The following is a 14,374-nucleotide window of genomic DNA, read 5'->3' as shown; positions in this document are numbered from 1 at the left end:
TGGGTGATGCATATTTTGTCTGAAGCAGTGCATAAATATTGTAGCATCATCCAGAGGTAATTATGAATATTTCAGCTTTTTTAGGCCTCTGTTTTCTCCTTTTCCATTCCTTTTGCCTGCTCATCATTACTTACTCAAGCCTTCCTGTAAGCGATGAATCTGTTACAACCTCTTTTTTTATTCTGATACTTTGAGCAGAATCTCTTCATGGTTACTGCCAGTCTTGACTGTCCTTTCAGTAAGAGACATTTATGGCCCTACAAATTTACAAAACATTTAAATATTAGTCCTCTTACTTGTTACTGGAGAGTATTCATGCTACAAGCATCTCTTATATGGCATTTTTTTGTTACTGCTTACATTTTCTCTTTCGATACACTATGAAGCGCCTTACTGATTAGAGGTTTCTTCTACTTATTCTGTTCACTCTAGAAGACATAGAGGTCTGTCAGACATTTCCCTACTAATGATATTTGGATAAATTATTTTGTCAGAACAGTTGCTGATTCATTTCCTGGTATGAAATAGCACAAACTGTAAAGTAGGCTTTCAAAATTGATACATATGCATATAGGTATTGTAATGTATTTCTCTTAAAAAAAAAGAAAAAGCAAGAGAATGTAAACACTAGATACAGTTTGAGAAATCTGAAAGGAAGCATTTCTTAAGCTTTTCTTTAGTCTTCATAATTATACCTATGAACACTACCCTCAATTATATTACAACAAGAATTTATAGAGTATCAGCAGTGAAATACTGGAAGAAATGTAAAAAACCCCACAGCTTAATAACAGTCTTAAGTATTTGGTTTGAAAGAAACACACCCTACTTTCTTCTAATTAGAGATGTCTTTACAATGAGATGACGCATTACAGGCTTGTCATTTGTTCTTTTTATCATTAATACAAGAGTAATTTTGCCTTTTATGTAAATGCCTAACTCTTCGTTGATGGTGGCTGAATTCATGGCATCAATGACAACTTAGTATCACAGGCTTTGAACTACAAAATCTGTCCAAAAATTATTTTGCTTCAGTAAAAGACCTGCAGATGGTTTGGGTTTTTTTTGTGGGGTTTGTTTTTTTTTAAATTTTTGTTTGTTTGTTTTTGTAAGCTAAACAAATGTTGTGAGAAAAATAGTTGCTGCATTTGGATTTTCCTCTTTTCTTCCATTTTATGCCCTCTGTAATGAGTCTGGAAGAGAAGTGTTATTGCATGTCCTCTACTTGATTGCTGACTTCCCTGTGTTTTCTTTACATCTCCTTTTATTCGGTCTTTTTTTTTTTTACATCAAAAAGCCTGTTTTATGTCCATTTGTTTTTCATCATACATTTCCAAATAGCTTCTAATTCTGCAGTGTTCTTCAAGATTAAATAGTCAATGAAATACTCAACATTATAAGTGCTATCATTTATGTCCATGTGTATGAGGCCATATGTAAGTGTGGCAAAATGCTTAAATAGGAATTTTTAGAGTTTTATACCACTTATTTTGGAGATATTCCAAATAATAGTTTGACTTTTATCTGCTGTTCTGTGGAGAAAAACTGTTCAGTGGAGCGGTATGGAAAGATGACTCTTTGTTCACCAATATGGTTAGATGGTCAAATCCACTTTATTTCTGTGATGCAGTGACTTATATACACTTCTAGCAATAGGCGTGTTCCACCAAGATTGGTTACAGTCAGAGGGTCCAGAGTTACTTGTAAGGCATCAATAGGTCAGCATACCATAACAATCTGAGGGTCAGCCTCTGGGGCTGGCTAAACTCTGCCCACCTGCAGCTGTATGTGGGGGGAAGCTACCCTGTGCCTGCTATCTAAACTCCCAAGATGGATTCAAGGACATTCCCAGCACGGATTGCTCATGGTTTATCAATTCTTGTGTGTTCTGCTAACAAGAATTTCTCCAACACTGTTCTATTTTTTTTTGTTGTCAAGTGTTAGAGTGAGGGAACATAGTAAGATAACTGAATAGTACACTTACATGGATGTAGGGTGCCTGAGAGGGTTAAATATATTTGTGTCACTTGAGAAGACCCAAACCATTCTATGATCTGTCTCTCTCTATGACCTATGTAAAGCACCACTGGTCTCTTGCCTATTGTTTTAATGAAAAACCAAAGTCTGCATTAGTTACTGTGTTCTTCATTTTCTGTAGTTAAAGATCAAATGTGATTCTTTATAGGAAATCACAAGTAAAATACTCAGTGTTTTTGCAATTTTCTTCCAGGGTTCTAGATTTTATGAAAATGAACTTAAAAAAGACCAACAAGTTAACCAAAGAATTGAAAAAATGATGCAGCTAAAAGAAAAAATTATGACACAACAGCTCTTGAAAGCACAGCTGCAGGTACTGATCCAATAAAGACTATTTGGAGAAAGTGGTGGCTGACAAACATTTTAGTGTGTTCTACTTTATTGCATTAAAACCTGGGGATGGGATAAGTACAGTATTAAAACAATTTTTGTGTTAGTCATATAAGTAGAAGTGCATGCTATTTTGATGAGGTACTCTTAGTGAAAAAATAGAATAGATTGCAAAATTGTTCTGTTATTTTCTGTAAATAAGGCAAATGAAGCAAAGGACTTCATATTCTTCTAAGTCTGAGCAGTTTAAAGGGATGTCACAGTTTATGTAAATGTTTTGTTACCTAGATTGCTAGTGCATACATCACTGAGTTTGCTGTCTGTGTTTCTACTATATGTATGTTTGTGTTCAGTCACAGTTGTCAACTCTTTTGGATATTCCATTTATGTTAATTAATTAAAAATTCAAGCAGTCTCAAAAAGAAGTAGATATGTCCTCAAATGAAAAGATGAAAGGATCTTTTTCTTCTCAAATGCTAACGACAGCTAATAATATCCTAAGTATTACTGTGTGTGGAAGGTTGTTAGCATAAAACAACAGCACCAAGGTTACACACTGAACGTTCCTGAGCACAACAGAGTTAAAGTTACCTGAAGGAGCTTAATTCCTTTCATTTTTCATCTGAATCACAGTACAGTCTTTAATTACAAGATTGCTGGCTGCTTTTCTTTAACAGGATTCCTGCTTCATTTGGTACACAGTACAGACAGTGTTCACTGAATGGGCAATTACTCAGTATTTACTGCTGTCCTCATTGTTCAGTGGGTGGCCTTAAGTTTTATTTGTTATTTATTTGACTAGGCTAATCCAGCTCTGAATGCAGAATTACTGATTTCCTCATAGACTTTTCTATATTATACACCACATAGTGTGAATTCTTTAAATTACTCTTGCAATACTCCAGCAAAATAGTGTTATATTTGTTTTGTAAGTGAACACATGAAGATTAACACAGCCATTAATTTTTAATGCCTTTGTGAGGATTATAGATCCCGAGCTGTAGTTGTACAGTCTCTCTTTTGTTCATGGCAGATTTGCATCACTTCTGTGCATTAGATGCCAGGATCTTAAATCTGTGCCCAGAAAAGCTTGCAATTACTGAGTACCTCTGAGAAGTTTTTATAAGCCTGTATGCCTCAATTATTCTTAGCTAATCTTTAACATGGTTCTAGATCTCAGCCTGTATTTTTGTTTATTTGTTCTGATGTTGGGGATATTTTTGTTGGTTTTTTTTTTTAAGTTTGTGGCTCTGTGTTTGTCAGATTTGTTTGTTTGTTTGTTTGTTTTTTTAGTTGTTTGGGGCTTTTTTTATGTTTGTTTGTTTTCTGGACTTGTTTTTAAATAATTCAATTATGAAAAAAAAACCCTTAAATTTCCATCCTTCCTTCACCACAGAAATTTTCATTTTACAGAGAAATCTTAAATTACATGAATGACACAGGTCCCATTAAATTAGTTTAAAGACTATATAGTGCATATGGAATAATAGAATGAGTTGAGTTGGAAGAGACCTTAAAGATCATCTAATTCCAACCTTTCATAGGCATGAACACCTGCATACTAGACTAAGTTGCTCAAGGCCCCATTCAGCTTGGCTTTAAACACTTCTAGGACTGGAACATCCACAACTTCTCGTGGCAACCTGTTTTATATTGTGAAAGGGAAAAAAAATAATTGCTTTGACTAAACCCATGTTGTCTTTTTCTGAACTTGATTCTTTCGTCTTGCAAGTTTGTTTTTATCTTTTAATGTCTTGTATGAAAATTGCTTCCTCTAGAAGAAAAAAGAAATTCTGGGCCTTGACTTGCAAACCACATTTGAAATCTGTATGCCATTCGTTCAAATTCATTCATTTGTCTTCATTATTCCCAGTGGAGTAACTGCTAAGTCATCTGCTGTACTACGTGAGAAGTGTAATTAGAGGGTAGTAACACAGAACCATGCAATTGTTTTAGTTGGAAACCATCAGCCTAACACCGTCATGGCCATTAAACTGTCCCAAAGTGCCATGTCCGCACATTTCTTTAACACCTCCAGGGGCAGTGATTCTACCACCTCCTTGGTGGTGCCTGACCACTTTTCTCTGTAAATAAATTTTTCCTAATACCCAACCTAAACCTCACCTGGCAAAATTTCAGGCCATTTCCTCTCATTCTATGACTTCATATTAGGGAGAAGAGACCAACTCACACATCACTCCAAACCTTTCAGGGACCTGTACAGAGCAATGAAGTCTCCCTTCAGCCTGCTGTTCTCCAGGCTGAACAATCACAGTCCCCTCAGCTGCTCCTCCTTGTTCTTTAGGCCCTTCATCAGCTTCATTACCTTTCTCTGGACCTGCTGTAGCACTTATGTTCTTGTACTAAGGGGCCCAAAACTGAAACAGGTACTTGAGGTCCAGCCTCTTCAAAGCCCAGTACAGGGGCACAATCACTTCCCTACTCCTGCTGGCTAAAAACATCTTGAAATCTTGGATTTTTTTTCGATCCTCTGTGTGCTGATAAGCTGTGGTTCATGATTGTTGTTACTTTCAATCCTTCATCAGAAGTTCTGATCCTTATGCGCTTTCCTCTCCTTTCTTTTACCCTTTTCTGAATCTACCTGGACTTGAGTAAGGCATTTGATTCTGTCCCACATGACATCCTGGTCATCAAACTGGAAAAAAACACAGACTTGAAGGGTGGAGCTGCATAAGGAATTGGCTGGATGATCACATGCAGAGAGTGGTGATCAATGGCACAGTGTCCACCTGGAGACCAGTGACAGGTGGCATCCCTTGGGAGTCAGTGCTGGGACCAGTGCTGTTTAATATCTTTATCAGCGATATGGACAGAGGAATCGATTGCACACTCAGCAAGTTTGCAGATGACTCCTAGCTGTGTGGCACAGTTGACTTGCTAGAGGGCAAGAATGCCATCCAGAGGGACCTGGACAGGCTGAAGAGGTGGACCCAGGCCAAGCTTATGACATTCAACAAGGCCAAGTGTAAGGTTCCACACCTGTGTCAGTGCAATCCCAAGCACAAAAGGACCTGGGGGTCTGGGTTGATGAAAAACTCAACATGAGCCAGCAGTGTGCCCACGTGGCCCAGAGAGCAACCATGTGCTGGGTTGCATCAAGGGAAGTGTAGCCAGCAAGGCAAGGGAGGGGATCCTCCCACTTTGCTATCGAGGGACCCCACTTTGAGTACTGTGTACAGTTCTGGAGACCCCAATACAAGAAGGACATCAGACTGTTGGAGCAAGTTCAGAGGAGGGCTGTGAGGATGGTCAGAGGGCTGGAGCAGCAGTCCTACAAGGACAGGCTACAAGCGTTGGAGCCCTTCAGCCTGGAGAAGAGAAGGCTTTGAGGAGACCTTGTGGTGGCCTTCCAGTATCTGAAGGGGGCCTACAAGGGAGCTAGGGAGGGACTATTTACAAGATCTTGTAATGACAGAACAACAGGTAATGGGTTTAAACTGAAAGAGGGGAGATTGAAACTAGATGTTAGGAAGAAGTTCTTTACAGTGAGGGTGGTGAAACACTGGGAAAGGTTGCCCGGAGAGATTATTGATGCTGCCTCTCTGGCGCTTTTCAAGACTAGGTTAGATGAGGCCTTAAGTGACTTCTTCTAGTGAGAGGTGTCCCTGCCTATGTCAAGGGTTTGGAATGAGATGATCTTTGAGGTCTCTTCCAACCCAAACCATTCTGTGATTCTCCTACATCTCCAGATTGCCATCATCCCTCTTTATAGAGGAATCCTTGTCTGTGACCACAGTCCCTGTTGAAGTCCTTAGTCTCCTGGTCCAGCCAGTCTTTATCTGTTTGCGTCTGTGCCTTCTCTTTTACATGTCACTTAACCTGCCAGCTGCTCTGCAACAGACCATTACCTCCACCGTTAACTTTGCAAGTCATGTTTGGTTACCTTAATGCGTTCTCTGTGTTTTTTAATCAACTTCTCTAGGTCTTCAGATATGGATATATTCAGCTCATGTGGTCTTCTTTCCTTCATTATTGTCGAGTTCTTTAACTGGTTTTTTTTTTGAGTATTACTTTCTGACATACCATGACAGGATATATTGTCCTAAATATTTAAAGTGGGAGGTACTCAGACATATCTATATATTTACTTAATGAGCAATGCAAATTCTCATCTGCAGATTAGATCTTTTTCGTACAGTGGTTAGAGGCTCAGATATAGCTTCCTAAGCTGGCAGTTGCTGTAGGTGCTGCTAAATAAAAACAAGCAAATAAAATCCCCACTGTCTGTGTTTAGCCTGTATGCAGAACTAAATTCTAGCAGTTGATCTACCAGTGACCCTTTCCCAGCAGGGAAGGGGAATGTGGAAAATGAGAAACAAAATCTGTAGGTTGAAATGGATGTGGATTTAATGAAATAATCAAACTAATACCAGTATCAATATGAAATATATGAAGTTACACTCAGCCTAGCAAAGGCAGAGCAGTCATACTAAGCAGAAAGGCTGTCAAGAGCAGAAAAGTAGCAATGTCAGGAAAAACCCAAGCAGGAGACTGTAACAAGAGGCTCCGATCTCCTTAGCAAATTTTCCCCTTTATACATTGTGATGTTTATGGGCTGTAATATAGCAGTAGCAAATTTGGGTCGGCTGGCTGACTGCAAACTGCTAATGACCAGCAGCTTATGACTGGCCTATGTTCCTGCCCCAGCAAAACTAGGGCACACACAGGATTCACCTTATGAAGCCTTCTTTGCGGATGGGCACATACTGCCATTGATTTTGCAAATATTGGAGGTTAGAAAGTAATAGTAAATCTTCTCAAAACTGCCATTTCTACAATTGTACAATTATTTTTTCCCCCTCTTTCTTTCTTTGTGATTTTGTAAATAATCTGAAATGTGAAAGGCACTTTTTTTTTTTTCTAATGGATGTCATTGCCTTAATTTAGGGGAAATCATATACTGTACAGTACCATGTAATTCTTAGTTTTTGAAAACTTTTCTGTGGCAGAGTTAGATCATTCGAACAGCTTGGAGTGAATTTGCTTCAAATTAAGAAGCAGTTAATAAGACTTTTTTGAAGTACTCATCTGCTACCAGGTTTGCAAACTGCTGTACTGGTGTTTGCTATTTTTGTCAATGTGGGGTTTATCCCAGGTGTTTATTCTGTAAGTAGTTACTGCTGTCTTAAGCAGTAACTTATACATATATCACTGTTCTTTATCTTTTCACTTTGTCAGCTGCTTGTATGAGAGTAAAAGAGATTTTGAGTAACTTCAAAACTTGTATTTTGCATTATGGGGTAAGAGGAATGAGAAGTTCTTCTTTAAATTGCATAAAAGTCACTATAAGCACAAACTTCTAATAGAAAGTTTTAAAGACTTTTTTTCATCTACCTTAGAAATTAAAAAACTTAGTATCTCTTTTGATCTTGAAAAAAATTTGAAAGCCACTTTTCAAAAACTTGTTGACTTCCCTTGTGTCTGATGAACTATTCCACAATTTTTCTGCTGTAACTAAAGAAACTTTTGCAGGTGCTCAGAATTCTCTTGTCTGGGTGTGTTTTGGTTTGGTCTATATTTGTATCAGTTGCTTTTGCTGAGAAGTTACCTTTTTGTATTTCTGATTAGTTTAATGCAGTTTTATTGATGCCTATGCTAGCTGATGAGTAAGTACCATGTTTAGAAATACATTTGGAGAGAAAAAAAGCATATAGAAGTTTGTCATAATTGTGATAAATTGAAATACAGAAGTTAGGTAACTCCGTAAATAAGCGACAGTGTTACTTAAGCAGTTTGATGTGAGAGTAGCCAGAAAATTATCTGTAAAGTATAGGTTAAAATAAGGATTATTTTTTTATTATAGTGTGACTTGAATCTGCTGAATTAGTATCTTAATGAAAGTAATGTAGATTCCTTGTTTTTTTTTCCTTGTTGGTTGGTTATTTTTTGTATGGTTTCCCCCTTGTGCTTTTAATTAATCTAAACCAGTTTTCACAGTCTCAGAGAGCACACTGTGCTCTTCTGTATGGAATCGTCTAGTTTGAGGCCCCATTCTAGCTTTTGAAACAAAACAGAAACAACTGCAAATTGTTACTCAGCACTTTAGTTAGAATATTCATAGCTGTTTGCCTTGGTTCAAGTGTCTTCAGCTCCAAAGGTGAGGTTTTGAGTAAGGTTTTTATGGTTTGGTGGTGGTTGTTTTTTTTTTTTTTTTTTTTTTTTTTTCCTGTTAAGCAACTCTGTGAAAAGGAAGTAGAGAGATACGGTCTTCAAGTAACTTTGTAAATTGCACATAAGCATTCCTTCTCAGGGCCATAAATTCATCACAAACAAACCAGAGACAAGCCATGGTACATTGAAGTCACGAACATGTCCATGTCCATGTGCTTGCAAGCAAAGTGAAACAAACCCTATGAGGAGAGGCTGAGGAAGCTGGGATTGTTTAGCCTGGAGAAGAGGAGGCTCAGGGGTGACCTCATTGCTGTCTACAACTACCTGAAGGGAGGCTGTAGCCGGGTGGGGGTTGGTCTCTTCTGCCAGGCAACCAGCAACAGAACAAGGGGACACAGTCTCAAGTTGTGCTGGGGGAAGTATAGGCTGGATGTTAGGAGGAAGTTGTTGCCAGAGAGAGTGATTGGCATTGGAATGGGCTGCCCAGGGAGGTGGTGGAGGCACCGACCTTGGAGGTCTTCAAGCAAAGACTGGATAGGGCACTTAGTGCCATAGTCTAGTTGCCTGGGTGGGGCTGAGTGATAGGTTGGAGTGGATGATCTTGGAGGTCTCTTCCAACCTGGTTGATTCTATGGTTCTATGATCCTATTTCTTTTCACTACTTACGTTTCTTAAGTTTTATTATGCCTATTTCATATGTTGAGGTTCTGTTGCTTTGTTTTGTTGTTTGTTTTTTTTTCCTACCAATAGCAACCTTTTGTTGTGTAAAGTGGTTAGAATAATCATCAGTGTGGTTAGTTAATCATAGTTTGGTAGCACTTTTTTTTTTTTTTTAATTCTCATTCAGTCCTAGAATGATAGGTGCTACTGCCAACAGTTACCTTACATCAGTAGACCTTAAAAATTGCCTGTCAGATAATGCCTTCATGCTTTCTGATGACGTTCACACAGTTCATACTTAGTTCATAGTTGAAAGATATTTCAGAAACAAGCAGACGATGTGCAAATCTTCTGATATAAGAATGCAAACAAATTAAGCACAATTGATGTTTCATAGAGGGGTCTGTGTGCTTGGCCTCTGCCACTCACAACACCATGAAGCTGATGAAGCAGAAGTATTGTTAGTATTGCACACAGTTTACTAGCAGACGATAGGTCTTTAACCCTTGGAGTGAAACACACTTTCTGCATGTGGTCTTTTCTTCAAAAGTCACCTTGCAGTTTTGCTCACAAGACAGCCTTGTGTGATATGGATTCCTCTAAGAAATGTTGAGGGATTTTATTTGTTAAGTAGCTTACTTATCATAAAATGAACCTGGTTTTTCTAGACCTTGAAGAAAACATGGCTGGATGTGCCTTCAGAGCTATTTATCTTCTCTTGTCTAAGCCGATTTTCTGATGTATGATAGCTTAATTTAGGGGTGTTGGAAATTCTCTAATAGCATGTTCTCAGATTTTTAAGTAACCTGTGTCACAATAGCTATAGCAGTGTATTTAATGGTCTTACAAAGGTTCTGTCGAAGTCACATGATGGATCTTCCCCACCACCCCCCCCCCCCCCGGAGATGTTTTTTCATCTGTTGGGCTGTGGATTTTTGTCATTTGATTTGGGGAATTTTTGTTGTTGTTGTTCCATTTGCTGTTGTACAGTTCTCTCTGAGAGTAAGTTTCAGAGATTACTGTTTTCTTTTTTCCTTGATGATGGTTTGGTGGAGTTGTAGGGTTATGTGTTAGTTTTTGGGGTTGTTTTTTGTTGTTGTTTTTATTGTTAACTATGTGCTATATTTATTTGAACTTTTGGGATTGTCTGTACAGTTTCACTTCTGTGAGGTTAATATTTTTTTTGTTACTGTTCTGTTCCATTCAGGTGGATAAAATTGTGACAGAACTGGAACAGAGACGTAACCTTAACAATACGATTGTGCATATTGACATGGATGCCTTCTATGCAGCTGTGGAAATGAGAGACAATCCAGAGTTGAAGGAAAAGCCTATAGCAGTGGGATCAATGAGTATGTTGGTATGACACAATATCAAGCTAATACAGAAATCAATTATATGAATCTGAAGCCTAATAAAACATATAATAATAACATAATATAATGGCACTGTTACATAGAGACCTTTTGTAAGTGTGGAAAAAATAGGAAGAGGAGACATCTGTTCTTAGACTAGACTATATAAGATGGATTTGATTTTTCAATAAGTGTTCTGATGGAAGTTTAAAGGATGTAAGCAGATTGGTGTGTTGAGATACATGATTGGAATTTGATTATTTAACACTAAACTCAAATACTTGCTTATTGAACATTAAATTTATTTAATCTCTCCTAAGTCCACTTCGAATTACCACGCTAGGAGATTTGGTGTACGTGCAGCTATGCCTGGATTTATTGCTAAGAAATTATGTCCACATCTAACTATAGTACCATTAAACTTTGAAAAATACACCCAAGTGAGTAAAGAGGTAAGTCTGAAAGTGCTTTCTAATGAAAGGTTGGGGTACTTGTTTTTAGGCTTTGTCAATACATCAGTTCTAGATAATATGCAAAGTGGTAGTTTAAATATTAAACTCTGCAGGGATTTGGCTTTGAACATCAATTAAACAAAACATTAGTACTCTTTGAGAAGGATATATAAAAGCATTGCATTCACCCCTCTTCCTGATTCTGTGAAGTCGGTAGCGACGCTGGTAAGAGATTTTCAAAACTGTGTAGCGAGCTAGCAGTACCACCTGAGCCTTATTATTCTTAAAACTTCAAAACCAGAGAGCATAATCTAATTACTAGGAAGCTGAAAGCACATAGGAAACACGGAGACAATTATTTCGTACAATGAATAATCTTTTTGAATGCTAATTACTGGATGGAGAAGCAAAGAGCATTAATGAGCTCTAAATGCAGATTCATTTGTTTTAAAAAGAAGCAAAAAAATAGGGAAAAAAGAAATAATGTTTTGCTTAAATGGAAGTAATTTTACTTAGTGCCAGGAGAATTACTTAATGGTACCCAAAATCCCTTTTAACAACAAAAAGGAAGAAAAAGGAAAAGACCTTTCTTAGGTCTTACATCAAACTAGTAAATCCTCTTCAATAAAATTATGACAAGATTATTTGTTCTTCTGAAGTCACAATCTTTTACATGAATAACACACGCTAATTAATAATTGTTACCTTGCTCAATTTTTCTCAATTCTCCTGTAATAAAACATATATAAATACAAGCATTTCAGAATAGATTTGAACTTGCTAAGGGATTGGATTTTATTTGGTGTTTCATAGGGTTAATTATTAAAGTTCAGGTTCTCTTGTTTTTTTAGTTACATTTTTGTCTTGAGGTTTTGGATTTAAAATATTTTAGTGTATTTAGTTGTGTGCTTTGAAATTGAGCAGTATCTTTAATCAGTTTCAGAAAGATGGAGTACCTATGGACAAACATTATGATATGCATGTTATACTAAAACTGATACAGAAAACATGACACAGTCAAATTTTCTTCTCCTTTAAAATGCAGAGGGGAAAAAAGAGAAGAAAAGTTAGACATTTTATTTTGATCTTTTGATTTATTGTTCGTTCTGTGAAAAACACTTAATACTAAATTTTTTTCTCACAAATTTTGCCTGTGGCATTGACCACTGTTCCAAAACATCAGCTATAACCTTAGTTTGAATGTAGTTTAAAACTTTTTAACCTTTATGTATGTGATGTCTCATGCACAGTGCGCAGAAAGATGCATCAGCTCATGTGCTTTGCTGAGTTCCAAGGTCCCCAGAGCTTTTTTCAGGTGGTTACTGTAGTGTCTGTGAAGCTAATGTCTGTGGAGTTCTTATATGCTAATCTAATGACCTCTGAAGTAAAATACACTACTCCATTAAAGTCTCACTTATCATTGATATCTTGCTTCTTGTGAGAAACAGTACTATAAATTTTCAGTATCAATAAATAATTTGTTCTATAAATATTTTTCATGTTGATTGGTCACCTTGACATTTCAGAGTGTATTTGTTCACCTCATAATTGTGTGTCAAGATCTGCTCTTAGAGCAGCAAGCCTTTAAACTTCGACTCCGTGTTTATCAAGGTTAGAGAAATACTGGCTGAATATGACCCAAGTTTTATGCCTATGGGCCTGGATGAAGCCTACCTGAACATAACAGAGCACTTGGAGGAAAGAGTGAACTGGCCTGAAGACAAGAGAACATTCTTTTTTGGCAAAGAAAGCGTTACAGAAAAAGGTAACTGAAATTACTCTCTTTTCGTGTGTCACTTGACATTGGAAAGGCAGATGCTTTCCTTTAGAGATTATTGGCAGAATGATGATGGTACTAAGCTGTAGTAGCTTTAGAATAGCACAAAATATCTACAAGAAGAATTAATGTAGTAAAATCCTTAAGTACTATAACACAGGCTTTTATAGTAGAATTTCACTTATAATTCCTAATCATTTGGACTCCGCACGTCAGGTCAAATCTTAATATGTTGTCTTCTGTGTCAACACAGCAATCAATCTAAACTCAAAATTTGTATTAAAGAATACAAGTTACTCCCTCGGTCCTTGGAGGAAGCAGATGATGGTGGAGGCGTCCCTGGGCACTGGGGGGTTCCAGTCTCACTATCAAGCAGCAGTTCTTGTCCAGGTTTCCACTTAGGACTTGAACCTCTTGGTTCTATACATAGTGTGCTAGGTGGCGTTGTGCTTCCTTGTTCTGTGTTTGGGTCATAGCAAGATGTGGTTGGCTAAGTGCCTGCCAAATGAGGCAGTAATTGCACTGGCGCCCTGAAATATTGAGATTGGTAGGGAGAAGAAACCTGTTTACTTGGTGCACAGGACCTTTAGGGCTTGATAACGAATGGAAAGGAACAAATATGTGACCTGCTTGGTGCCAGACAATGGCTACTTGCCTTCTGAAATGGTGTTGTTTATGCTAAACACATTAACAGGGTTTGGGAGCAGGGTCTGCTGGTCACACATGGCATATAACATAAACATCAAAAAGCTGCACCTATTGAAAGTGTAGATACTTGAGTCCTTGCATTATTTGTCCTCCCATATACCGTATCTCCAGTTTGTGAGTTTGCATGTTAACTTCCTCTGCTACTCACCTGTCCATGAAAAGTATGCTGCTAATGTTTTTGTTGTTGTTTTTTTTTTAATTAACACGTATGAAAAATGTTAGTGAGCTTACTAACCTGAGTTTTGTGGGTTAGTTGTGTATTTTTCCTTTACAGTTCAACATGGTAATTTTGCAAGTAAGTAGAAATAGGCTTGTGACTTAAGGAGGTGTAGAATAAATATATGTACTGTTCTAAAAGGTATTCGTATCTTACAAATGTGTTTCCTAAAATACTGTAGTGAGTCCTGCACATCAGAAACATGAGGAAGTGTCTGCAAAGACAGTGCCCATAAGCTCTAGTTAAGTGACTTGACTTACAAGACTAGAATGTATATAAACTCATCAGCTCTGTAGGAGTTCTAATACTGCTTAAGATATGACTTTTGTTTATCTGTGGAAAATGGAGTTGAACTGCATCCACAGCTGTATACCTAATCAGGAATAACAGACAAAGAGGAGTCATACAAGTGATTGCCTGATGCACAAACTAGGACAGTATTTTTAAATGTTACCTAAATAACAAGAGGATAATCAAGGATACACTACTAATGAAAAGCATTGACAGAATAGAAAGAAATGAAGTGACATAGTCTTCACAATATAAATATCACAGATGTTTAGTCATCTGCATCTTCATATTTTTCTGACAACTTTGCTCTTCTGAAACACAAACAAGCACTTGGTCTGTGGAAAAGTAATAGTAAAGTTTGTAGACTCACACAATTTGGTGCTGTCATTACTTGTTCTTCCATGACTGCAGCTGA

The 14,374-nt window shown here is 37.4% G+C and overlaps 1 protein-coding gene across 3 annotated transcripts in view; it reads left to right on the top strand.

Annotated features, from left to right (window-relative positions):
• POLK (DNA polymerase kappa) overlaps positions 1-14,374 on the top strand; it is a 29,320-nt gene that overhangs the window by 354 nt on the left and 14,592 nt on the right. Inside the window, exons 2-5 of one of the 3 annotated variants that reach the window (XM_064140059.1) lie at positions 2,231-2,350; positions 10,367-10,519; positions 10,835-10,966; positions 12,578-12,731. In XM_064140059.1, coding sequence (XP_063996129.1) covers positions 2,231-2,350; positions 10,367-10,519; positions 10,835-10,966; positions 12,578-12,731 — 559 coding nt within the window. Of the gene's footprint in view, positions 1-2,230; positions 2,351-10,366; positions 10,520-10,834; positions 10,967-12,577; positions 12,732-14,374 lie in introns of those variants that run through there. The other 2 variants (XM_064140057.1, XM_064140058.1) reach the window with 2 other exon arrangements.

The sequence above is a fragment of the Pogoniulus pusillus genome, chromosome Z (assembly GCF_015220805.1).
Source record: "Pogoniulus pusillus isolate bPogPus1 chromosome Z, bPogPus1.pri, whole genome shotgun sequence".
Classification (NCBI taxonomy): Eukaryota; Metazoa; Chordata; class Aves; order Piciformes; family Lybiidae; genus Pogoniulus; species Pogoniulus pusillus.
Note: the sequence above shows the minus strand (reverse complement) of the source record. Positions and strands in the feature narration are given on the sequence as shown.